The sequence below is a fragment of the Scyliorhinus torazame genome, chromosome 17 (assembly GCF_047496885.1).
Source record: "Scyliorhinus torazame isolate Kashiwa2021f chromosome 17, sScyTor2.1, whole genome shotgun sequence".
Taxonomy (NCBI): Eukaryota; Metazoa; Chordata; class Chondrichthyes; order Carcharhiniformes; family Scyliorhinidae; genus Scyliorhinus; species Scyliorhinus torazame.
Window position 1 is genome coordinate 189031502 of NC_092723.1, and position 27981 is coordinate 189059482.

Genomic DNA, 27981 nt, shown 5'->3' on the forward strand with positions numbered 1-27981 from the left:
TGCACACCCTCCAGTGTCAGTACGTCCTTTCACAAGTAAGGAGACCAAAACTGAACACACTACTCCAGGTGTGGGCTCACTAACACCTTATACAATTGCAGCATAACCTCCCTAGTCTTAAACTCCCTCCCTCGAGCAATGAAGGACAAAATTCCATTTGCCTTCTTAATCAGCTGTTGCACCTGTAAACCAACTTTTTGAGACTCATGCACTAGCACACCCAGGTCTCTCTGCACAGCAGCATGTTTTAATATTTTATCATTTAAATAATAATCCAATTTTCTGTTATTCCTACCAAAATGGATAATCTCACATTTGTAAACATTGCATTCCATCTGCCAGACCCTAGCCCATTCACTTAGCCTATCCAAATTCCTCTGCAGACTTCCAGTATCCTCTGCACTTTTTGCATTACCACTCATCTTAGTGTATGTAAATTGTGAACAATTGTGGGCCCAACACTGATCCCTGAGGGACACCACAAGCTACTGATTGCCAACCAGAGAAACACCCATTAATCTCCATTCTTTGCTTTCTATTAATTAACCAATCCTCTATCCATGCTACTACTTTCCCCTTAATGCCATGCATCGTTATCTTATGCAGCAACCTTTTGTGTGGCACCTTGTCAAAGGCTTTCTGGAAATCCAGTTATACCACATCCATTGGCTCCCCGTTTTCTACTGCACTGGTAATGTCCTCAAAAAATTCCACTAAATTAGTTAGGCACGACTTGCCCTTCATGAAGCCATGCTGCGTCTGCCCAATGGGACAATTTCCATCCAGATGCCTCGCTATTTCTTCCTTGATGATAGATTCCAGCATCTTCCCTACTACCGAAGTTAAGCTCACTGGCCTATAATTACCCGCTTTCTGCCTGTGGTAGTATGCATTAGGGGTCATGTGGGACTGTGAAGCCGTGATGTCATTGGCTGACAGATCCCGGGTCCTGGTTGGCCGTTGACCTCTAGCTCCGCCCTGAAGGCGGAGTATAAGAACCAGGAGTCCTCCCCCGCAGGCAGTCTACTACTGAACTGCGGGGGAACAGTCACGCTTAATGAAGCCTCATCGACTTCACTCTATTCGTCTCTCGGAGTCTTTGTGCGCTACAATTTATTAAGCGTGACTAAAGGACTATGGAGCTCAGGATCATCCCGGAATGCCTGAGGATCAGCCCCCACGCAGTGAACGCAGCAGCAGCTTTCAAGCACTGGCAGACTTGTTTCGAGGCCTACCTCAGAACGGCCCCCGGCCGGGTCACAGAAGACCAAAAACTACAGGTCCTGCACTCGAGGTTAAGCACTGTGATTTTCTCTCTCATCGAAGACGCAGAGGATTTCCAGACCGCGTTCGCAGCACTAAAAAGTCTCTATGTTCACCCAGTAAACCAGATCTACGCTCGCTATCAACTCGCAACGAGACGGCAAAGTCCCGGAGAATCGATAGATGAATTCTACGCCGCGCTACTAATTTTGGGACGGGCCTGCAGCTGCCCGCCGGTGAACGCAAATGAACACACGGACATGTTAATGCGCGATGCTTTTGTGGCAGGTATGAACTCCTCCCAAATCCGCCAAAGACTTTTAGAAAAAGAGTCGCTAGGACTCTCAGGCACGGGCCCTAGCAGCCTCCCTAGACGTCGCCGCGCGAAACACCCGCGCCTACGGCCCCGACCGCGCGGCAGCCCATTGGGCTCCGTACGCACCCGTCGCGACAAACCCACCCCCCCCCCCCCCGGACACCCCACAGGCTTGCGCGGTTCAAACGCCAAGTCGCACCGGGGGAGCCCGCTGCTATTTCTGCGGCCAGGCGAAACACCCCCGGCAGCGCTGCCCGGCCCGCGCAGCGATCTATAAGAGCTGCGGGAAAAAGGGCCATTTTGCGGCTGTGTGCCGGTCCCGGGAGGTCGCCGCGGTCCCAGGAGAACAGGGAGCCCTGCACGCCTTTTACGCTCCCCAACCCCCCCCCCCCCCCCCCCCAGCGCCCCATGTACGACCCTCAGGCGCAACCACCTTGGGTCCCGACCACCGCTCTCCCCGGAGAACAGGGAGCCCTGCACGCCTTTTACGCTCCCCAACCCCCCCCCCCCCCCGCGCCCCATGTATGACCCGCCGGCGCTACCACTTTGGGTCCTGGCCACCGCTGTCCCCAGAGAAGAGGGAGTCCTGCGTGTTCCTAACGTTCCTCAACCCCCCCAGCGCCCCATGTGCGACCCGCAGGCGCCGCCATTTTGGGTCCCGGCCACCACGAGGGGAGGAGGGGCGCCGCCACTTGGACCACCCCAGACCTGTACGACGCATGGGGGTGGCCATTTTGTCCACCCCCGCCGCCATCTTGTGACCCCCCAGCCATGTGCGATGCATGGAGGCAGCCATCTTGTTCACCCCCGACGCCATCTTGGACGGCAACAACGGACCCCAGCGTCGACGGCTCCACAGGGTTCGAAGAAGACGCTCAACCATTACAACCACGGCTGGCTTCAATGACGCTGGACCAAGCACGGCCCCGGACGCTCCAGACGACGACGACAACGGTGCTGATAAACGGGCACGAGACACCATGCCTGGTCGACTCCGGGAGCACGGAGAGCTTTATCCACCCCAACACGGTAAGACGCTGTTGAACAAAGAACAAAGAACAAAGAAATGTACAGCACAGGAACAGGCCCTTCGGCCCTCCAAGCCCGTGCCGACCATGCTGCCCGACTAAACTACAATCTTCTACACTTCCTGGGTCCGTATCCTTCTATTCCCATCCTATTCATATATTTGTCAAGATGCCGCTTAAATGTCCCTATCGTCCCTGCTTCCACTACCTCCTCCGGTAGCGAGTTCCAGGCACCCACTACCCTCTGCGTAAAAAACTTGCCTCGTACATCTACTCTAAACCTTGCCCCTCTCACCTTAAACCTATGCCCCCTAGTAATTGACCCCTCTACCCTGGGGAAAAGCCTCTGACTATCCACTCTGTCTATGCCCCTCATAATTTTGTATACCTCTATCAGGTCTCCCCTCAACCTCCTTCGTTCCAGTGAGAACATACCGAGTTTATTCAATCGCTCCTCATAGCTAATGCCCTCCATACCAGGCAACATTCTGGTAAATCTCTTCTGCACCCTCTCTAAAGCCTCCACATCCTTCTGGTAGTGTGGCGACCAGAATTGAACAGTATACTCCAAGTGTGGCCTAACTAAGGTTCTATACAGCTGCAACATGACTTGCCAATTCGTATACTCAATGCCCCGGCCAATGAAGGCAAGCATGCCGTATGCCTTCTTGACTACCTTCTCCACCTGTGTTGCCCCTTTCAATGACCTGTGGACCTGTACTCCTAGATCTCTTTGACTTTCAATACTCTTGAGGGTTCTACCATTCACTGTATATTCCCTACCTGCATTAGACCTTCCAAAATGCATTACCTCACATTTGTCCGGATTAAACTCCATCTGCCATCTCTCCGCCCAAGTCTCCAGACAATCTAAATCCTGCTGTATCCTCCAACAGTCCTCATCGCTATCCGCAATTCCACCAACCTTTGTGTCATCTGCAAACTTACTAATCAGACCAGTTACATTTTCCTCCAAATCATTTATATATACTACAAAGAGCAAAGGTCCCAGCACTGATCCCTGTGGAACACCACTGGTCACAGCCCTCCAATTAGAAAAGCATCCCTCCATTGCTACTCTCTGCCTTCTATGGCCTAGCCAGTTCTGTATCCACCTTGCCAGCTCACCCCTGATCCCGTGTGACTTCACCTTTTGTACTAGTCTACCATGAGGGACCTTGTCAAAGGCCTTACTGAAGTCCATATAGACAACATCTACTGCCCTACCTGCATCAATCATCTTAGTGACCTCCTCGAAAAACTCTATCAAGTTAGTGAGACACGACCTCCCCTTCACAAAACCGTGCTGCCTCTCACTAATACGTCCATTTGCTTCCAAATGGGAGTAGATCCTGTCTCGAAGAATTCTCTCCAGTAATTTCCCTACCACTGAAGTAAGGCTCACCGGTTTGTAGTTCCCGGGATTATCCTTGCTACCCTTCTTAAACAGAGGAACAACATTGGCTATTCTCCAGTCCTCCGGGACATCCCCTGAAGAAAGCAAGGATCCGAAGATTTCTGTCAAGGCCTCAGCAATTTCCTCTCCAGCCTCCTTCAGTATTCTGGGGTAGATCCCATCAGGCCCTGGGGACTTATCTACCTTAATATTTTTTAAGACACCCAACACCTCGTCTTTTTGGATCACAATGTGACCCAGGCTATCTACACCCCCTTCTCCAGACTCAACATCTACCAATTCTTTCTCTTTGGTGAATACTGATGCAAAGTATTCATTTAGTACCTCGCCCATTTCCTCTGGCTCCACACATAGATTCCCTTGCCTATCCTTCAGTGGGCCAACCCTTTCCCTGGCTACCCTCTTGCTTTTTATGTACGTGTAAAAAGCCTTGGGATTTTCCTTAACCCTATTTGCCAATGACTTTTCGTGACCCCTTCTAGCCCTCCTGACTCCTTGCTTAAGTTCCTTCCTACTTTCCTTATATTCCACGCAGGCTTCGTCTGTTCCCAGCCTTTTAGCCCTGACAAATGCCTTCTTTTTCTTTTTGACGAGGCCTACAATATCACTCGTCATCCAAGGTTCCCGAAAATTGCCGTATTTATCTTTCTTCCTCACAGGAACATGCCGGTCCTGTATTCCTTCCAACTGACCATCTTTGACCATCCGTCCCAGCGCACAAAAGATTTCCCTAGCTGTAGGATCCCACTCCGTACAGATCAAAGGCTTCTGCACAGTTACCCTAACGGTGCAAGGGAGGGAGTTCAAAAACTACAGGCTCTACGTCCTTCCCCATCTCTGCGCCCCCACATTACTGGGATTAGACTATCAGTGCAATCTACAGAGCCTAACCTTCAAATCCGGCGGCCCAATACCCCCACTCACTATCTGCGGCCTCGCAACCCTCAAGGTTCAGCCCCCATCCTTGTTTGCAAACCTCACCCCGGATTGCAAACCCGTCGCCACTAGGAGCAGACGGTACAGCGCCCAGGACCGGACCTTCATTCGGTCCGAAGTCCAGCGGCTACTGAAGGAAGGCATAATCCAGGCCAGCAATAGTCCCTGGAGAGCACTGGTGGTAGTAGTAAAGACAGGGGAGAAGCAAAGGATGGTCATAGACTATAGCCAGACCATCAACAGGTACACACAACTAGACGCGTACCCTCTCCCCCGCATATCCGACATGGTCAATCGGATTGCCCAATATAAGGTCTTCTCCACCGTGGACCTCAAGTCCGCCTACCATCAGCTCCCCATCCGCCCAAGTGACCGCAGGTACACAGCCTTCGAGGCAGACGGGCGATTATACCATTTCCTAAGGGTCCCATTTGGCGTCACAAACGGGGTCTCGGTCTTCCAACGAGAGATGGACCGAATGGTTGATCAACATGGGTTGCGGGCCACGTTCCCGTATCTCGACAATGTAACCATCTGCGGCCACGATCAGCAGGACCACGACGCCAACCTCCAAAAATTCCTCCAGACCGCTAAAGCCTTGAACCTCACGTACAACGAGGACAAGTGCGTTTTTAGCACCAACCGGCTAGCCATCCTGGGCTACGTAGTGCGCAATGGGATAATAGGCCCCGACCCCGAACGTATGCGCTCCCTCATGGAATTTCCCCTCCCGCACTGCTCAAAAGCCCTAAAACGCTGCCTGGGGTTCTTTTCATACTACGCCCAGTGGGTCCCCCAGTATGCAGACAAGGCCCGCCCCCTAATACAGACCACGACCTTCCTTCTGTCGACAGAGGCTTGCCAGGCCTTCAGCCGCATCAAAGCGGATATCGCAAAGGCCACGATGCGCGCCATCGACGAGTCCCTCCCCTTCCAGGTCGAGAGCGACACCTCCGACGTAGCTCTAGCGGCCACCCTTAACCAAGCGGGCAGACCCGTGGCCTTTTTCTCCCGAACCCTCCATGCTTCAGAAATCCGCCACTCCTCAGTGGAAAAGGAAGCCCAAGCCATAGTGGAAGCGGTGCGACATTGGAGGCATTACCTGGCCGACAGGAGATTCACTCTCCTCACGGACCAACGGTCGGTTGCCTTCATGTTCGATAATGCACAGCGGGGCAAAATCAAAAACGACAAGATCTTAAGGTGGAGGATCGAGCTCTCCACCTTCAACTACGAGATCTTGTATCGTCCCGGAAAGCTGAACGAGCCGTCCGATGCCCTATCCCGCGGCACATGTGCCAACGCACAAATTAACCGCCTCCACGAGGACCTCTGCCACCCGGGGGTCACTCGGTTCTACCACTTTATTAAGTCCCGCAACCTCCCATACTCTTTGGAGGAGGTCCGTACAGTCACAAGGAACTGCCACATCTGCGCAGAGTGCAAACTGCATTTTTTCAGGCCGGATGGTGCGCACCTGATTGAGGCTTCCCGCCCCTTTGAACGCCTCAGTCTGGATTTCAAAGGACCCCTCCCCTCCACCGACCGCAACACATACTTCCTTAATGTGGTGGACGAGTACTCCCGCTTCCCATTCGCCATCCCCTGCCCTGACATGACCGCGGCCACAGTCATTAAAGCCCTGAACACCATATTCACACTGTTCGGTTGCCCCGCATACGTCCACAGCGACAGGGGGTCCTCCTTTATGAGTGACGAGCTGCGCCAGTTCCTGCTCAGCAACGGTATAGCCTCGAGCAGGATGACCAGCTACAACCCCCGGGGGAACGGGCAAGTAGAGAGGGAGAACGGCACGGTCTGGAAGACCGTCCTACTGGCCCTACGGTCCAGGGACCTCCCAGTTTCACGGTGGCAGGAGGTCCTCCCGGACGCCCTCCACTCCATCCGGTCACTACTGTGTACTAGCACTAACCAAACGCCTCATGAGCGCCTCCTTGTCTTCCCCAGGAAGTCCTCCTCTGGAACGTCGCTGCCGACCTGGCTGGCGGCCCCAGGACCCATCTTGCTCCGAAAACATGTGTGGGCGCACAAGTCGGACCCGTTGGTCGAAAGGGTTCACCTTCACGCGAACCCGCAGTACGCTTACATGGAGTACCCCGACGGCCGACAGGACACGGTCTCCCTGCGAGATCTGGCGCCCGCCGGCAACACACACACCCCCCCGACACCAATCACCCCCTTCCTGCCACCGCCGCACCCCGCGACCGCCCCCTTCCCAGGAGGATTGGTCCTCCTCCCAGGCCCGACCAGGAGTGAAGCCCAAGCTGAAACCGTAAGGCTCCCAGAGACGACAACACCGGAACAAGCACCACCACCGGGGCCGAGGCGATCGACACGGACGACCAGACCGCCCGACCGACTCGTGGCGTCAATCTAACACTACAATATGTGGACTTTTAACGAGAACATTTTGTCTTTTTCTCCTGACGATTACTGTAAATAGTTCGAAACAAAAAAAAAACCTTGTACATACTGTAATAACATGCAAAAGTTTTCCTCCCAGGACCAGCCTTGTAAACCCTTACCACCATGCGAAGCATCACCCCGCCGGGTTCATTTTTAACAAGGGGTGAATGTGGTAGTATGCATTAGGGGTCATGTGGGACTGTGAAGCCGTGATGTCATTGGCTGACAGATCCCGGGTCCTGGTTGGCCGTTGACCTCTAGCTCCGCCCTGAAGGCGGAGTATAAGAACCAGGAGTCCTCCCCCGCAGGCAGTCTACTACTGAACTGCGGGGGAACAGTCACGCTTAATAAAGCCTCATCGACTTCACTCTATTCGTCTCTCGGAGTCTTTGTGCGCTACACTGCCTACCTCCTTTTTTAAACAGTGGTGTCACGTTAGCTAATTTCCAATCTGCCGGGACCACCCCAGAGTCTAGTGAATTTTGATAAATTATCACTAGTACATTTGCAATTTCCCTAGCCATCTCTTTTAGCACTCTGGGATCCATTCCATCGGGGCCAGTAGACTTGTCTACCTTTAGTCCCATTAGCTCGCCCATCACTACCTCCTTAGTGATAACAATCATCTCAAGGTCCTCACTTGTCATAGCCTCATTTCTATCAGTCACTGGCATGTTATTTGTGTCTTCCACTGTGAAGACCGATCCAAAAAACCTGTTCAGTTCCTCAGCCATTTCCTTATCTCCCATTATTCAATCTCCCTTCTCATCCTCTAAAGGACCAATATTTACCGTAGCCACTCTTTTTTGTTGTATATATTTGTAGAAACTTTTACAATCTTTTTATATTCTGAGCAAGTTTACTCTCATAATCTACCTTACTCTTCTTTATAGCTTTTTTAGTAGCTTTCTGTTTCCCCATAAAGATTTCTCAGTCCTCTAGTCTCCCACTAATTATTGCAGTATGGAAGCTAAAGATTTGGCTCTGCACGACCTGCTGTAGGTACAACCTTGCAGAATTTGTCACGGGTGAAGTTTGAAGTTAAATGCGACACAGTAGCACAGTGCTTAGCACTGTTGCTTCACAGCACCAGGGACCCGGGTTTGATTCCCGGCTTGGGTCACTGTCTGTGCGGAGTCTGCACGTTCTCCCCGTGTGTGCGCGAGTTTCCTCCGGGTGCTCCGGTTTCCTCCCACAAGTCCTGAAAGACGTGCTGTTAGGTGAATTGGACATTCTGAATTTTCCCTCTGTGTACCCGAACAAGCGCCGGAATGTGGCGACTAGGGGCTTTTCACAGTAACTTCATTGCAGTGTTAATGTAAGCCTACTTGTGACAATAATAAAGATTATTGTATTATTATTAAATGCAAAAATGCAGTCATTTCCGCATTCATTTTACCGATGTCAAGTCATGCTCAGATTTCCTGCAACATCCCTGAGAGTGTGCAAAATTTACATAAATAAGTGTAGCCCAATGATGGCTCAGAACTCACGCAATCTAAATCTTCAGATTAAGTTTGCAATTTAGGCAAACGTGGTTAAGGAGCTGCAATCAGGAAAGCTTTTCCATTTTTAATGTATTGCACCATGAAAATTCATTTGAAGAAATAGAAAATAGCCAGAGGCCTCAGTGAAGACAAATAGAAAAAAAACACTTAAATAACTGTAGCTCTACTCCATATGAAGCTCTGGGTGTTTGTTAATCAGAGCTCCTGAGTGAGTGTAACTATAGTAAACTTATGTATCAGGCTTTGGCACCAGAGACGCGATTAGTTTTGTGGCTGGAGATGTATTTGAATGGTGGGATTGATGGATAGCTGTAAACAAATCATGGCTTTGAACCTACTTTAGTTCTTCACATAACTCATTTATGGCCAAAAACCATGATTCTTTAACCCGCGGAATCGATTTCTGCCCTGATTACCCATGACTCTGGGCACAGACACTGAATTAATTCAATATCTGCATGATTAACAATGTGCAATTATAAAAACTTAATTTTTTAAATGTGATTTACACTAAAGCTCAAGAGCTTCCAGGTGGTTAGAGAAACAGCTGCCCCTCTGAGTTCATGGACCACTGTAGAGCTATACAAATAAACAACAGTAAGCCTTTCTTGAAAACTGCCTGGACCTTCAATCAAAAAGCTCATAAAAGGCAATGGTCTGTGAAATTGAATGTAAACAATACAGTTCAAAGCTTTTAGGCTTCTAGGCTTAGGGAATGAAATTTGCAGTCAAAAAAAACACTTCAAAGGTTTCCACTACATTAAAGAGAAAGGTCTTAGAAAGGGTCCAGAGGAGGTTCACCAGAATGATCCCTGGAATGAAGAGCTTGTCGCATGAGGAAGGGCTGAGGACTCTGGGTCTACCCGCGATCCCATGTGCTTTAACTGCATTGTAATCTGCTATGTCAGATCTGTCTGAAAGCCTTCTGAAAGTGTAAATCATAGAATCACAGAATTTACAGTGCAGAAGGAGGCCATTCAGCCCATCGAGTCTGCAACAGCTCTTGGAAAGAGCACCCAACTTAAACCCAGACCTCCACCCTATCCCCATAAACAAGTAACCCACCTAACCTAAGGGCAATTTAGCTTGGCCAATGCACCTTACTTGCACATCTTTGGACTGTGGGAGGAAACCGGAGCACCCGGAGGAAACCCACGCAGACATGGGGAGAACATGCAGACTCCGCACAGACAGTCACCCAAGCCGGGAATTGAACCTGGGACCCTGGAGCTGTGAAGCAACTGTGCTAATCACTGTGCTACTGTACTGCAAATTTCATCCACCGGTTCTCCCTGGTTACATCTTCAAAGAACTCCAGTAGATTTGTCAAAGGGGTTGGAGTTTAAAAATAGGGAGGTTTCATTGCAATTGTACAGGGTGTTGGTAAGGCCTCACCTGAAATACTGCATACAGTTTTGTTTCCCTTACCTAAAAAAGGATATAGTAACATTGGAGGAAGCCCAAAGGAGATTCACCAGGTTAATTCCTGGGGTGAGAGGGCTGTCCTATCAAGAGAGACTGAATAGTCTTGGTCAATATTCCTTGGAGTTTAGAAAAGTGAGGGGCGATTTTATTCAAACATATAAGATCCTGAGGGGGCTTGAAAGTGTAGATAGTGAGATGTTTTCATGACTGGGAGAGACTCAAAAAAGGGGACATATCTATAAGATAAAGGGCCAGTCATTTAAAACTGAGGTGCGTAGAAATTCCTTCTCACAGAGGGTAGCGAATCTCTAGAATTCTTTGCCCTGGAGGGTGGTAGATGCTGGATCATTAGAAGTATTTAAAGTGGAGGTGGACACAGCTAACAGCCATGATGGCATTGCATAGCAGGGCAGGCTTGAGGGCCTGGTGCCTGACTCCTGCTTCTATTTCTTGGGTTCTTGTCTACTTTTACCTTCATCCCACAGATCTTTGAACTTGAAGTCACACGGGATCAGGGGTGAGCTGGCAAGGTGGATACAGAACTGGCTAGGTCATAGAAGTCAGAGAGTAGCAATGGAAGGGTGCTTTTCTAATTGGAGGGCTGTGACTAGTGGTGTTCCGCAAGGATCAGTGCCGGGACCTTTGCTGTTCGTAGTATATATAAATGATTTGGAGGAAAATGTAACTGGTCTGATTAGTAAGTTTGCAGACGACACAAAGGTTGGTGGAATTGTGAATAGCGATGAGGACTGTCAGAGGATACAGCAGGATTTAGATTGTTTGGAGACTTCGGCGGAGAGATAGCAGATGGAGTTTAATCCGGACAAATGTGAGGTAATGCATTTTGGAAGCTCTAATGCAGGTAGGGAATATACAGTGAATGGTAGAACCCTTAAGAGTATTGAAAGTCCGAGAGATCTAGGTGTACAGGTTCACAGGACATTGAAAGGAGCAACACAGGTGGAGAAGGTAGTCAAGAAAGCATACGGCATGCTTGCCTTCATTGGCCGGGGCATTGAGTATAAGAATTGGCAAATCATGTTGCAGCTGTATAGAACCTTAGTTAGGCCACACTTGTGTTCAATTCTGGTCGCCACACTACCAAAAGGATGTGGAGGCTTCAGAGAGGGTGCAGAATAGATTTACCAGGATATTGCCTGGTATGGAGGGCATTAGCTATGAGGAGCAGTTGAATAAACTCGGTTTGTTCTCACTGGAACGACGGAGGTTGAGGGGCAACCTGTTAGAGGTCTACAAAATTATGAGGGGCATAGACAGAGTGGATAGTCAGAGGCTTTTCCCCAGGGTAGAGGGGTCAAATACTAGGGGGCATAGGATTAAGGAGCGAGGGGCAAGGTTTAGAGGAGATGTACGAGGCAAGTTTTTTACACAGAGGATAGTGGGTGCCTGGAACTCGCTGCCGGAGGAGGTGGTGGAAGCAGGGGCGATAGTGACATTTAAGGGGCATCTTGACAAATACATGAATAGGATGGGAATAGAGGGATACGGACCCAGGAAGTGTAGAAGATTGTAGTTTAGATGGGCAGCATGGTCAGCACGGGCTTGGAGGGCCGAAGGGCCTGTTCCTGTGCTGTACTTTTCTTTGTTCTTTTGTTGGTATACTGACAGACTGCTAAAAGGGTTTAGGGGTACAGGTGGGAACACTTTCATTCTATTATCACAGAACTGTATTTTTGAGATACTGACAGGCAGGGTTTAAAGGCTGCAAATGGGACGAGCAGGCAAACGATCCCCATTCCAGGAAAGATCCCTGACCAGAGACCCTCCAGCCCAGCACAAGCCCCCCCTGACCCCACCCTCCCATGAAGGATCCCCCTCAGCACCCTGGAGGCATTTGTAGGGAGAGTACTCACTCCCATGCCATCCCTCGGACTGCAAGCCGCCAGATTCCCGTTTCTCAGGCTTGCACCAAATCACGCCAGCGGGACTCTCGGGGCGGGGGTATGGGGGAGCTGTAGCATCCGAGGGAGCAGGTGAATCGGGCGTCCTGCCTGTAAATTATATTTAAAACAGTTCTAGTGACCTATTTGCATGTTCCTGCGGATCTGGGTGGGAACTTTGTCAGGGATGTCAGGAAGGTCATCAGGGCCGGTGGGGTGAGCTGGGAGACTCATAACAACTTTGACAACCAGCATGAAACCCGTTTTTGGCCTGATGCCTGATTCACCGAGCCCTGGGATTCCTTCTGCAGGTGGGCAGCCCTGGAAAATCCCAGTCATTAACTATCTTCCCCTTTCTAATGATGCTGCCAGGGTAGTTCAGATTTTCATCATCCACTGTAATTCGCTCTTATATTTTTGTGTTCTCATGTACAACAATGTGACTAATAAAACAAAAGCCTCTTCCTGAGGCTGTGCCGGCACAAACGGTGGATCCGCGGGTGTTTCACGATGGGAAAATCGGCACGAACCCCTCACCGATTCCGGTACCGTTGAGGGGCGAGCACCGGCTCCGTGTGAAACACCCACAGATCACAAGGAAGACGGCCGGAGAATCGCCGGGTCCCGGATCGTGGGCGTGCAAGGCTAACAAGCTGCACCGTCGCGCTGGAAAACATGGCGCCGGCCATGCTGGACTGTGTACCCACCCACCCTGACGCCACAGCCCACCCCCCACCACTTCCCCCAGCCCTAGCAGAAGCCCCCCCGGCCGAGTGTGGTGGCACTGGTCATTGAACGTAGCCGGCATGCCAGGTTCCTGACCACTGAGGTCACATGTCTGCGCTGTCGGGAACTCGGCCCATCGGGGACGGAGCATCACGGGTGGCCCAACTGATGACTTGGCAATGGCGTTGCGACTGCGCGTGGCGCGCGCCCCGATGACGGCGATTTGGAGGGGGCGGAGTATCGCAAACCGGGGTCAAACCTGGGCCGGCACCGATTCCGGCGTCAGAAGCCATTCTCCGACCGATTCCGATTTTGGCGTTGGGCTGCGGAGAATTTCGCCCAAGCTATTTTTCCTTACTATGTTAAAGCAATCGAGTTCAAAATGTTAAATCAACTTCAGTATGGAAACAGTGTGGCCATTTAATATTTCCATTGTAGTAAATTTACAAAGGTTACGTATACAAGGTGGAACTTTTCTTTACAGCCTTATTGTACTGCGAACAGCAATAGCTAAATTGCTCTGGTTTCTCTTTGTTACATTTAGAAAATATTACATTGACATTCAACGAAAGGAAGATGGATTTGACCTCTCTGGAATTGATAGATCTGAACAATTGTACCCTAATCTTAAACCAGTAAGTATAATGCAGTGAAAGAATTTTTGATTCTTCATAAATCCGCCAGTAGGTTCTTCTTGGTTTAACTGCAAATCAACCATCCAATAGTTTTCCCAATCATAAAACAGGCCAGCGTCTCTCAGGCTACTTCAGAAAATCAGTATGCACTCTAATTGTGGTGATAATGTCCACATGATTTCAAGATATTTATTCAAAGTGACTTCCCAGGTGGATCAAGATAGATTACTTTAAACTTTGTTGGCAAAAAATGACCTAAATGCTTTAAAATCTAATCAGTTGTGTGGTACAAATATGTACAGTCGATGAGCTGATATATTTTTCACATATCAGTCTTTACAGTATTAAATCAATTTGAATTGACTTGTGTTTGCACAATGTACTGTCATTATGAAGTAGAACTTTCAGGAGAAATCTTTGATCCATCGGTTATGATCCCCTGGGCTAGTATGTGGTCAATTCCAGCACCACTTTAAAAAAATGTTTTTTTATTAGGTTTTGTACATGTTATAAATACAGGTATATACATCGCAAAACAAAACACATAGGATCAAGGAAATATAATAGGACAGGGAGGTCTTTCCCCCCCTCTCTTCTATTCTCTCTTTATTTTTACAGATCATCTAACTAGGATGGAGGGGGCACCTGGGTGGTGCCCCATAATGCTTTTTACATTCTCTCGTGCAATTGCCTCGTCTTCGGCCATTGCCTCCGGGAAGAACCTGCGCATTCGGGTTCTGATCAAGTTGGCTCTATGTCCCATTTTTAGCTGCGTTAGGTTGAGCCTCGCGAATGTGGAGGTGGAGTTGACCCTGTGCAGTGCTTCGCTCCAGAATCCCCACCCTATTTCAAACCCAAAGTCTTCCTCCCATTTCCTCCTTGTTATGTCCAGTTCTGTGTCGGCCCTCTCTAGCAGTCGAATTCCAGCACAACTTGACCCGGAGTCGCGACACAGGTGAAATAAGATTTTATTTACCTTGGCTGAGCCCAATAAACTGCAGGTTTGTAAATTTAACACAAGTAACCTTGTGTACAGTATTATAATTAATCATACAGTAAATGTAACTGACCAACTAATACCCCTTTCCCTCCACCACTCTCTACACACACACACACAGGCAAAGAACACAAAGGGGAAAGAGTGGTGGAGAGGGAAAGAAAATATAAATAAAAATGAAATGATGAAGATCTTTCATGTACTGGGATGATTTCTAGGTCGTGTCTTTCTGAAGTTCAGCTTTCATTTTGATACTTCATCCTTCTAGGGTTGAGATGGATTCTCTGGCGAGGTTGTCTATCTTCTCTGCAGTCTCAGCTCCATTACGGGTTTGCAGCAAAGGATGTGCTGGGCCCTCACTGCTTTCAGAACAGTAAAGCAGTTCTTTCACTTCAGCAAGCAGGAGAGAGAAAGAGAGCATTCTTTTCACTTCCAAGGTCTAAAACCTTCTACTCCGTTCTCTCAGAAAGCATCCTGCAGGAACCAATCACCGACCATAGTCAGGCAGAACACTGCCCCTGGTTGCCAGCCAACCAATCGATCTGACTCCCTCCAAACCAAGTTCCTGAGATCCATTCGATGCCGAGGTGTCTGGTTCTCCTGGCCAAAAACAAAAGTCCTGGGAATACAGTGTCCCTGACAAGCAGGCTGCTTCAATGTCTTCTCCTTAAAGACACGTATTGATTATGGGTCCACGGACGAAAATAATAAAATAACATAAAAGAAATGGGGACAAGGGAAATAACCAGGAAGGGCTCTTACACATTGTTACAATACCCTAGGTTAGTGTGCGGTCAATTCCAGCCCCGCTTGACCCAGAGTCGCAACACAGGTGAAATTAGATTTTATATTAATACCCGTGGTTTTGGTTGAGTTAAATTGGCTACAGTCACCAGGTTTGTAAAATGTAAACAATGTAACCTTTAATTATAATTCAATAGGTATAAAATGCAACTGGCTATTTACTATCTATTCCCAACCCCTCTTTTCTAACTCCCCCCCCCACTCTCTACATACACACACACACACAGACAAACAACACAAGGGAAAGGGTGATTGAGAGGTAAAGAAAATATAATAAAATAAAATGATTCAGATGGGTGTCTTCCAGTTAGTTTCTTCCTCAAGGTTAGGTCTTCAGTTGGGTACTTTCTTTTACTTCAGCTTGTAATGATCGTCACTGCAGAGACACAGGCAGCAGGGAGAGGGAGAAAACACAGCTCCTCATCCTTCCACCGGTCCTCATCCTGCTGCAACCAGTCCACAGCAGGCGGCATCTCCCTGGCCCGACACTCATCCCTGGAGCATCTCAACAACAAGGATTCCTACATCAATCAGTACGGCTTAATACCAGATTTTTACATCCTCTGTTATTCTTTCCATCTACCCACACAAGACAGCCAAAGGCAGTAAAATGTGATATTGCAAAGTCAGTTAGTCACAGTCAGCTCTCAACAGTGGCTCAGAGATTGAACGAGAGCCATAAACATTTTAAGTTTTAAGACAATGCGGAAAGATTGAGTCGTTCCAGGAGTGATAACATAAGAAAAGTTATTTTAAAAACAAACTTTATTAAAAGAAAATAAAACAATATTTAAACTTTTATACTTCACCCTAACAATAGCCGATTACATGTAGATTCTTAACCTTATCACACTAGTTCCCATTAAACAGCACGTGGCAGAACATGCAGGTCTTGTGCCACTTACACCGGCAGACAAAGGCGATACTTGCATTTAGGAAGCAATTTTTCTTCTGTTAGGGACATTCATTCAGAACTCCAAAGAACAAAGGATCTGGAGCATCCTGTGTATTCCCACTAACGATTAAGTCTGACTAGGACAGTGTGTAGGCGTACTCCTCTGACTCTATGCTGGCAAGTTTTTTTTTCTCAGTCTGTTTAACCCTTAAATTGCCTGCTACATTTGGGTCTCATTTCTGGACCCAATTTCCTCATATCTCCCTCGCGTAACAATATCACTAATATATCTCCCTTGATCTTGCTCACTTATCTTTGTGTTTCTGTTTGTTATGCTCTCGCAGCTCTTTCATTCCTCGCCCTCTGCCTCTTTTTGATAGATGGCGGTGAGTGGAATGGCATGTAGTGCAGGAAAAGGAGATGCTGACTGCTGCAGGCATCATTTTTGATGGTATGCAGAAGAAAAGTAGTACTCATTGACTCCCTTCCTATTCCTCTACTATTTGCCCATTGCCCCCATCATATGGCTGGTGAGGTAGTCAGAGGCTAACCTTATCCTCATCTTGGTTTCCTCCTTTTATCCTTCTACCTCAATCTATTTCATTTCCAGAGATTTTGTTTATTATTCAATCTACTTCTATTTAATAAACCAAATTAGAGAGAGGAAAGGTCTGTTGTCTCTCTCTCTCGACCTTGCCAAGTTAGCAATTTGAAACTGTGTCGCAGGTGATGGCATTTAGATTTACAAATTATCAACAAAAAGACGGTGTAAGCTGTTGTCTTCAAAATTCAGGACTTTCTTTCAAATGTAACTAATGTTTCTAGAAATAACTGTCTATATTAGTTAAAATATTCTATGGATATGGCTGACTGAACAGGGTGGTTGAGTCCTGGGAAATTAGATGCACTGAACAATCTTTGACCACATAATCCAAATTTAATAACAGCATCACCAATCTGGACAAAGTTTCAACATCTTCAAGCATAAACGTCTAATGAAGGTTTTTAAATACACAAAACACAATTCAGTGGATATATATAATATTATTATGAAATATGAAGTGTTTAAATGTTTCATTTCATTTAAACCCTTATTTTGGATAATTATAAAATTCAAGACGCTTAATAAAATGCAAAAATGATGGACTTGATCAATGTTACCTTTGATCTTTGTAATATGTTTTTGAGATGAGAAGGAGATTACATGTTGGGAAAAAATACAATTTAAAAGTAGATATATAAATAGAAAAATAAGACAACTACAGTGTTTAACGGCATATATAAACACAACCAAATCAGATAAATTTGGATCATATCAATGAGAGGTTGCACAATTAAATAACTTACCGTTGACATTATGAAGAATTGTTTCAGTTGGCTCTATTCTGTGGTTGAAAACACTTCTCCGTATGGAAAGCAGATCATTAATTTTGTCTTTCTACGGTTCTTTCTTTCCAATCATTGTTTTCCCAACATGCCTGTACATGCAATTTACAACTTTTATTTATAGTTTGCTTCTCAATTTTTAACTCACAGCAAATATATCAATGCAATTTATAGCTCTTTATAACTGCACTTGTGACTCCCACTCAGGAGTTAACATATTTATTCCTTATGTTAATATACATACATACTGGGTGAAATTCTCTGCCTCGCAGGCGGAGAATCGTGCATCTGGCCAAAGTCGAGGTCTGCGCCCGGCGCTAATTCGGTGCCAAGCTCCGGTCTCTCGCTGGTGGCAATAACTCAGTTTGCGCCCTGCACCGGCAGCGGCATGCAAAACCGGCATTTGCATGCATTTAAATTTGATGACCCATGTTTGACCCACTGTGCTCTGGGCCTCCACGATGCTGCACATCCTCCCTGTGTGTGCGTGGGTTTCCCCCGGGTGCTCCGGTTTCTTCCCACAGTTCAAAGATGTGCAGGTTAGGTGGATTGGCCACGATAAATTGCCCTTAGTGTCCAAAATTGCCCTGAGTGTTGGGTGGGGTTACTCGGTTATGGGGATAGGGTGGAGGTGTTGACCTTGGGTAGGGTGCTCTTTCCAAGAGCCGGTGCAGACTCAATGGGCCGAATGGCCTACTTCTGCACTGTAAATTCTATGATTCTATAATCTATGATGCTCCACCCCTCTCAGGCGGAAGTCACATAATTTACTACAGGTATTTACAAACGGAGCTTGGCACCATGGCTACAGAGAGGGAGAGAAAAGGTAAGCAAAGTTTGAAAAACTGTTCCAAATTGTAGCACATGCTGGGGTGTGGCTGCCAGGGCCGGTGGGAGAGGATAGCGGGGAGCGACTTGGTGACAGCTCCATGGATTTGGGGTGTCCCCCTTGGATCGGGGTAGCCCCTCGGGATTGGGGTTAGTATTCAATTTGAGTAATATTGCATTTGATGTAAAATCAGCATTCCTTCTGATCCTGTGGATTTCCCACCCATTGAGTATGTTAAACTGACTCCAATGGGTTGAATTACTTTCTTCTTTTATATCCAAAAACAGAAATGAAAGGAGATTCCACGGTATTACAAAGACGCTATGGCACAGAATCATGCTTTAAACAGGTCTTCTCCAACCCCTCTTCATCTCTCATGCGCTTATCTGATTGCCCTGAAATGCAACTAGGCTTATTCACCACGACCAGTCCTTGTACACATTCTAACTACTCTTTGGGTAAAAGAAAAATCTCCTGAATTCACCGCAGGATTTAGTAGTAACTATCTTCTATTTTTGGTTCCTAGTTTTGGTCTCCCCCATATTTTGTGAATGTTCAAATACATGGGACTGTCAAAACGTCAGCGCAAAGCCTCCTGAGTAAGTAGGTGAAATAAGGAACAAAGATCGACAATCACAATGGAAAACTGCTTAAAAATACAACAGCAAACGTTCTTTGAGAAATATTTAGATTCACTTCTACCCACAACATTTAACTCTGCAGACACAAGGTAGCCTTGTGGATAGCACAATTGCTTCACAGCTCCAGGGTCCCAGGTTCGATGCCAGCTTGGGTCACTGTCTGTGCGGAGTCTGCACATCCTCCCCGTGTGTGCGTGGGTTTCCTCCGGGTGCTCCGGTTTCCTCCCACAGTCCAAAGATGTGCAGGTTAGGTGGATTGGCCATGATAAATTGCCCTTAGTGTCCAAAATTGCCCTTAGTGTTGGGTGGGGTTACTGGGTTATGGGGATAGGGTGGCGGTGTTGACCTTGGGTAGGGTGCTCTTTCCAAGAGCCGGTGCAGACTCGATGGGCTGAATGGCCTCCTTCTGCACTGTAAATTCTAATATGGGTGTTTACAACTAAGTAACAAAATCTCTGCAAAATAGCACGCAGTCTAAATGATGGTATTGGAGTCTAATTCAAGTAGTCAAAATGGGAACTAGTGAGTACTCGTAAGAAAAAGGAGCAGGTGTAGACCATACTCAGGCCTAATCTGCCATTCAATCATGGCTGATCTTCTGCATCATTTCCACCCACCCTGTCTGGATGTGGATTGATTCCCTCAAAGAGCAAGTATCTACCTAGCCCAGTTTTGAACGTACTTACGATGGAGCACCTTCAACTCTCTGCAGCAGGGAATTCCAAAGATTCACAATCTTCGGAGTGAAGTAATCTCTCCTTAGCTCAGTCCTACATGTTCGACCCCTATCCCCTGTTCTAGATCACCCAGCCAAGGAAAACAACCTCTCAGGGTCTCATCTCTTGTACAGAATAAGTTTATTCAACCTCTCATCACTATCCTCTCACCCCAGGAACTAATCTAGTGAATCCTAGCTGGATAGCCTCCATAGCAAGCATATCCATCCTTAGATACGGAGACCAGAACTGCACACAGTACTCCAGGTGTGGTCTCACAAAAGCCCTTGAAATTGTAGCAAGACTTCCTTTGTATTCGAATGCCCTTGCAATAAAGCCAACATGCCAGTCATCTTAGTTGCTATACCTACATAACTTTCTCTGTTTGTTAAAGGAGTACACTAGTCTCTCTCAACATCAACATTTCAAAGTTCCACGCCTTTTAAAGCAAATATTTTGTTGTTCTAAGTGCCAAATTGAATAGCCTCACCCTTTTCCTGTTTCTGTGTCATTTGAAAACAGAGCAAGGAAAGTAAATCAGGCACCACATTCAGCGTAACGAGTTCCTGCCCATATTTCTGACTGGTTATACAAACGTTATGGTAATTTATCAATACAGTCAGCGGGAGATAATTGCATCTGATTGGTGTGTGAGATGTACTGCAATGCACTGATGAGAACTAACTCAGGATAAAAACAGTGATGAAGGCAATGCAACATCACTCCAGTTATTCTTCCCTACTGTGTAGCTCAGGAATGTCTTGTGTAAGAGTTGAGTTGCAGAGTACAATAGATGAATAGATCAACATGGTTCACTTTGTTTGGTTTGCTGCAAAGTCATTACCTTCTTGTATATTTGTTGTATTAAATTGAACCAATTCCTACAGCTACCCATCCTGTGTGTTGGAAGGCTCCATGATCGAAGTCTCAAACATTATTTCAATGATCCAAACATTAAGACGATGCTACAGATGACCTTTGGAAAAACAGTTGAAGAACAAGAAAAAAAAATGCAATTAAACTACAACCGGGAAATGACAATAGAAAGAATCATCAAGAAAAAAATGTCGACGTTTTCTTTTTCTGTAAGTTTATTATATTAAACCAGTATACAAATACCAAAGATTTAGGGCAAAAGACGGCGTGGCCGGTAATTGCCGGTGATCCCTCTTCTGGGATCTACCCCACTCACCACTCTTCGCGAGATCACAGCAGATCTTGCGAAATGTCATGATCTGAATCCCGCCCATTGTGGGTGGGATCACCATCTGGCAAATCTGCATATTAGAGCGAGACAGCTAATCACACTATTAATATGCACTCGCTGGCTCTACCTGAGGCGTGGGATCTAACCCATTCGCCTCGGTGGTTTCCCTCTGGGCAAGGTGGCACCCTGGCACTGCCAGTCTGGCACCTGGCACTTGCACCCTGGCATTTCTCCTGTACCGGGGATCGGGGTACCCTGCACGTGTGTGTGCTGAGGTATGGGGGGGGGGGGGGGGAGAGGTGACAGAATCGTGCCCAATGTCTCCAACTATCTACTCCCCAGGGAACACTCTTTATATAAACAAAAGTTAACCTTATGGCGGCACGGTAGCACAGTGGTTAGCGCCAGGATCCCAGGTTCGATTCTCGGCTTGGGTCACTGTGCGGAGTCTGCACGTTCTCCCCGTGTCTGCGTGGGTTTCCTCCGGGTGCTCCGGTTTCCTCCCACAAGTCCCAAAAGACGTGCTGTTAACTGAATTGGACATTCTGAATTCTCCCTCTGTGTACCCGAACAGGCGCCGGAGTGTGGCGACTGGGGGATTTTCACAGTAACTTCATCGCAGTGTTAATGTAAGCCTACTTGTGACAATAAAGATTATTTTCTAAAAATGATGCTTTTCCATGCTTAAATTGCACCTTTGTCGCCAAATAGCTGCCTTTCAAACCAGGATTTTTGAAGCTATGACTGCAGCAGTCGCACACACTAACCCAGGCTTTTCACCCTTACTGCAATTCCTACATTCATCACAACCCATTATACATTCTTGGTTGAGAGAATCTAGACACGCATTAGAGTGTTGAACCCGATGTACTGCAGGGAACATTGCTTTATGACCGCTCTAGATCTCTGATCTCTGCTATGAACTTCACAATGTTTAGAATGAAGAACAAATAAAAATTACAGCACAGGAACAGGCCTTTCGGCCCGCCAAGCCTGCGCCGATCCAAATCCTTTATCTAAAACTGTCGCCTATTTTCTAAGGATCTGTATCCCTCTGCTCATTGCCCATTCAGGTATCTGTCTAGATACATCTTAAATTAGGCTATCGTGCCCACCTCTACCATCTCCGCCGGCAATGCGCTCCAGGCACCCACCACCCTCTGCGTAAAGAACTTTCCACGCACATCTCCCTTAAACTTTTCCCCTCTCACCTTGAACTCGTGACCCCTAGTAATTGAGTCCCCCACTCTGGGAAAAAGCTTCTGGCTATTCACCCTGTCTGTACCTCTCATGATTTTGTTGACCTCAATGAGGTCCCCCCTCAACCTCCGTCTTTCTTATGAAAATAATCCTAATCTACTCAACCTTTCTTCATAGTTGGCGCCCTCCATACCAGGCAACATCCTGGTGAACCTCCTCTGCACCTTCTCCAAAGCATCCTTTTGGTAATGTGGCGACCAGAACTGTACGCAGTATTCCAAATGTGGCCGAACCAAAGTCTTATACAACTGTAACATGACCTGCCGACTCTTGTACTCAAGACCCCTTCCGATGAAGGAAAACATGCCGTATGCTTTCTTGACCACTCTATCGACCTGTGTTGCCACCTTCAGGGTACAATGGACATGAACACCCAGATCTCTCTGTACATCAATTTTCTCCAGGGCTTTTTCATTTACCGTACAGTTCGCTCTTGAATTGGATCTTCCAAAATGCATCACCTCGCATTTGCCCGGATTGAACTCCATCTGCCATTTCTCCGCCCAACTCTCCAATCCATCTATATTCTGCTGTATTCTCTGACAGTCCCCTTCACTATCTGCTACTCCACCAATCTTAGTGCCATCTGCAACCTTGCTCATCAGACCACCTATACCTTCCTCCACATCATTTATGTATATCACAAACAACAGTGGTCCCAGCACTGATCCCTGTGGACACTGATCCCACTGGTCACAGTTCTCCATTTTGAGAAACTCTCTTCCACTACTACTCTCTGTCTCCTGTTGCCCAGCCAGTTCTTTATCCATCTAGCTAGTACACCCTGGACCCCAAGAGACTTCACTTTCTCCATCAGCCTACCATGGGGAACCTTATCAAATGCCTTACTGAAGTCCATGTGTATGACTTGGGGCAGCACGGTAGCCTTGTGGATAGCACAATTGCTTCACAGCTCCAGGGTCCCAGGTTCGATTCCGGCTTGGGTCACTGTCTGTGCGGAGTCTGCACATCCTCCCCGTGTGTGCGTGGGTTTCCACCGGGTGCTCCGGTTTCCTCCCACAGTCCAAAGATGTGCAGGTTAGGTGGATTGGCCATGATAAATTGCCCTTAGTGTTCAAAATTGCCCTTAGTGTTGGGTGGGGTTACTGGGTTATGGGGATAGGGTGGAGGTATTGACCTTGGGTAGGGTGCTCTTTCCAAGAGCCGGTGCAAACTTGATGGGCCGAATGGCCTCCTTCTGCACTGTAAATTCTATGAAGTCTATGAAGACATCTACAGCCCTTCCCTCATCAATCAACTTTGTCACTTCCTCAAAGAATTCTATTAAGTTGGTAAGACATGACCTTCCCTGCACAAAACCATGTTGCCTATCACTGATGAGCCCATTTTCTTCCAAATGGGAATAGATCCCATCCCTCAGTATCTTCTCCAGCAGCTTCCCTACCACTGACATCAGGCTCACAGGTCTAGAATTCCCTGGATTATCCCTGCTACCGTTCTTAAACAAGGGGACAACATTAGCAATTCTCCAGTCCTCCGGTACCTCACCCGTGTTCAAGGAAGCTGCAAAGATATCTGTTAAGGCCCCAGCTATTTCCTCTCTCACTTCCCTCAGTAACCTGGGATAGATCCCATCCGCACTTGGGGACCTGTACACCTCAATGCCTTTTAGAACACCCAACACATCCTCCCTCCTTATGCCGACTTGACCTAGAGTAATCAAACATCTATCCCTAACCTCAACATCGTCATGCCCCTCTCCTTGGTGAATTCCGATGCAAAGTACTCGTTAAGAATCTCACCCATTTTCTCTGACTCCACGCATTAGTTTATTTGTACAGGCTAAAGAGATTTCAGGTGTTTGCCATTCCTTATATTGATATTTTAGAGGGTCTGAGCATATGACAGGTATGTGTGGTTATTCTTTTGGGCAATAGTGAAAGCAATTTTTATAAATGGATGTGTAAAGCTTTCTTAACACATCCTATCGTCACTCTTGGGTTCATCTGTTCTGTACAGAGGGCACGATTCTCCCCAAAAATTTCTAACTTAATTTGTGGTGGGTTTTGCTGGGAGTTTCCCGCCGGCTCTACCAGCGAGTTCCCCACCGCTATCCAATGTCACTCAGTCACCTTTTGGGCCCCGGGGAGTTCCTCAGCGGTTTAACCCACACTTAGAATTTTTTTTTGCACTGGGGAGCTGACCTCAGAGATCGAGCCGCCATTTTGAAAGGGTGCCCTGACCTCTTAAGTGAGCTTGTGGGTCCCACACACACCCCACCCATGGGCAATGTCACCCCCCACAAACATGGACTTTTCCCCATACCCCCCTGCTATGGGTCCTTGGGGGTCCCCCCTCTCCAGACCCTCCCCAAGCCCCCTCCATCAAGCCGCGCCCACCAGAGTGAAGGCGCAAACCGTGTCCCCCCCCAATTTTTTTTTGACAGTGTCAGATCCATTAGAGCATCAACCTAGATTATGTCTTAAATGTTACGCTCAAAAAGTATCTTTAACATTTATTTCAGAATTTCGACTCTGGAGATACATTTAATCTAGAAAAGTTGAAGACTGGAAAAGGGTAATGTCACTATCTTATCTCAATTCAGTTAGAACTGCTAGTATATATCAAATTCCCGTAACAGCCTCCCCGAACAGGCGCCGGAATGTGGCGACTAGGGGCTTTTCACAGTAACTTCATTTGAAGCCTACTTGTGACAATAAGCGATTTTCATTTCATTTCATTTTCATTTTCATTCATTAGTCAGCTAAGGGTCACATTCCCTCTTGTGTATTATTTTTGCATAGTGCCTTTTTAATACCGAATGCATGAAATCTTCAGTCAGCTGTTCTAATCCATTTATTAACCCAGTTAAAATAAAACCGATTAATCATTGTCTTAAAACCATGCAGTTGCATGGCAGTGCATTCAAAAAAACAGAAAGACTTGCATTCCTGTCGTGCACTTTATGGTGTCCCAAAGCGCTTTGCAACGAATGAAAGACTTTTGAAGTGTAGTCAACAATGATATATAGGAATTGTGGCAATAAACCTGCAGGATTACCCCAGAGTAGTGTCCGAGGCCCAACATCTTCAGCTGCTTTATCAATGACGTTCCTTCCATCATAAGATCAGAAGTGGGGATGTTTGCTAATGATTGCACAATGTTCAGCACCATTCACGACTCCTCAGAGACTGAAGCAGTCCATGTCCAAATGCAGCAAGAACTGGACAAAATCCAGGCTTGGGCTGACAAGTGGCAAGTAACATTCATGCCACACAACTGCCAGGCAATGACTATCTCCTACAAGGGAGAATCTAACCATCGCCCCTTGACATTTAATGGTATTGCGATCGCTGAATCTCCCACAATTGGGGTTACCATTGATCAGAAACTTAACTGGACTAGCCATATTAATATTGTGGCTACCAGGGCAGGTCAAAGGCTAGGAATCCTGCAGTGAGTATCTCACCTCCTGGGCTGGATTCTCCTCCGTCCACCAGCAGTAGCGGAGGTCCCGGTGCAATGGAGAATCCAGCGTTGGTCAAAAAGGCAACTATCCCATTTCGATGCTCCGGTCCCTTGCTGGTGGTAGCATCGAGGTTCCCGCATTTGCATCCTATTAACAAGCTAAGCACCAGATTCTCCAATTTACAACCTGTGTAAATCTCCAGTCCTCTGGGCTGGGATCTCATGGGTGGGAATTGGTGCAGGTATTTCCCAGCGAAACCCTGGCGCGGTGGGCTGGGGGGGGGGGTAGCTCTTTTAGGGAGTTGCCCCCAAGGTCCATCTCATACCCCCACCAATGACCCTCCGTAACAGAGACCAGCACCCAGAACCCCCCCCTTTACAGATAACCCCATCAGAACAGAGACCTCGTGTCCAGAGGATGCCCCACCCCCACCCCTCTGGAAGCCTCCCATTACTGCGATTCCTGCCTGAAAGCTAGAGAGCAGTCTAGCCAGAGACAGTAAAGAAAATCACTGCTTCAAACTCACCTGTGCAATACATCTACTGACTTAGGCAGCGAGAGCCTAAATTCTTAGAAAGGAAAAAACACATCAGCTGAGTTTCAACCCTCTCAGATCTTTGATCTGCAATTCAATATGAAATTGATTTTACTAAGCTGTGATTGACAGTTTGCACACACCCAGCCATCCGGATTGTTTAATATTATTTCCCTTCATGCTTGAGTGAATTGCAAGTAGCTTACTGTGAAACTAACCACAATGTTTATAAACATCTAGCCATGATTGACATCTCTTGGACCACATCAAAGGCAGTTAAGTGCTTTCTGCAGAGAAAAAGAGGAAGTGAGAGCACCTAACATCGTCATCCAAATGGAGAATTCCGGCCCCTGACTCCCCGAAGCCTACCCACAAACCACAAGGCGCAAGTCAGGAATGTGATGGATTTCTCTACACTTGCCTGGATGAGTGCAGCTCCAACAAGAGACTTAACACCATCCAGGACAGAGCCCACTTGATCAGCACCCTATCCACACACATACACCGCCTCCACCACTGACATACAGTGGCAGCCGTGTGTACCATCTACAAGATGCACTGCCAGAACCTACCAAAAGCTCCTTAGGTAGAGCCTTCCAAACCCACGGTCAGTACCATCCAGAAGGACAACGGCAGCAGATACATGGGAACACCATGATCTGAAATTCCCCTCCAAATCACACACCATCCTGATTTGAGAATATATCAGCCGTTCCTTCACTGTCGCTGGGTCAAAATCCTAGAATCCTCCCTAACAACACTACGGGTGTACCTACATCACATGGACTGCAGAAGTTCAAGAAGGCAGCTCACCACCACCTCAGGGGCAATAAATACAGGCCCAGCCAGTGAAGCCCACGTCCCTGGAATCAATAAAAACAAACACAGCAAATTCTCACAAAAATAAACACAGCAAATTCTCAGAAATTTTTCTGTTGTTAAATGAGGAATAAGTATCGCCCAGAGCACCTCACATAACTCCCTTGTTTTTCTACAAGAGACATCTTTTGCCAGAGAAGGCAGACAGGGCCTTGGTATAAAATCTAATGTGAAGACATGAGGGGGGAACCCGCAGGCGTGGGTGCGCTGCCAGCGGAGCGGAGGATTCCGCCAATCGAGAATTCCGCTGTGAACCCTGACAGTGCAGCACTCCCTCAGTACTGCACTGGAGTGTCAGCCCAGACTCTGTGCTCAAGCCCTGGAGTGAGGCTGGAATCCATAACCTTCTGACTTTGAGGCAAAAATATGAACCACAGATGACAGAGAAAATTAAATTAAATTAGTTCACAAACTTTGTCATTGAGCTGTACATAATTCTCTAAACGTTATGTACTTTACAAAGCTGGGGCGACTTAAGTAGTAAAATATCTTTGGAAGAGTCAATATTAAGAGGATCAAATCATATAATTTTTTGGCATTTGTCCATGTTGGAGAATTCTATTTTCATTCATCTCATTGGCTTTTTTGAATGAGAAGATTTTATTTGTGTAAATAAAACCACAAGAATTCAACTTTATTATTTTGGTAAATTCAGGAACCGAATTCACCATTTCCCCAACGTTTTACGTCGAGTTCCACCCCCACATGTTTCAAGGAGTGAAGTACTTCGATTAATTTCCTCTGCATCCAAAGTAATAGTTGCGACTGTAAGTACTCTTTGATTTGTGCTTTTATTTGTGGTGACTTTCACTGTCAAAGC

The 27981-nt window shown here is 47.1% G+C and overlaps 1 protein-coding gene across 1 annotated transcript in view; it reads left to right on the forward strand.

The window, feature by feature from the left end:
- Positions 1 to 27981, forward strand: part of LOC140394523 (uncharacterized) — an 82433-nt gene that overhangs the window by 2400 nt on the left and 52052 nt on the right. The window contains exons 2-5 of the mRNA XM_072481869.1: positions 13492 to 13582; positions 20738 to 20935; positions 24803 to 24855; positions 27817 to 27928. Of these exons, the coding sequence (XP_072337970.1) occupies positions 13492 to 13582; positions 20738 to 20935; positions 24803 to 24855; positions 27817 to 27928 (454 nt within the window). The remainder of the gene's footprint in view (positions 1 to 13491; positions 13583 to 20737; positions 20936 to 24802; positions 24856 to 27816; positions 27929 to 27981) is intronic.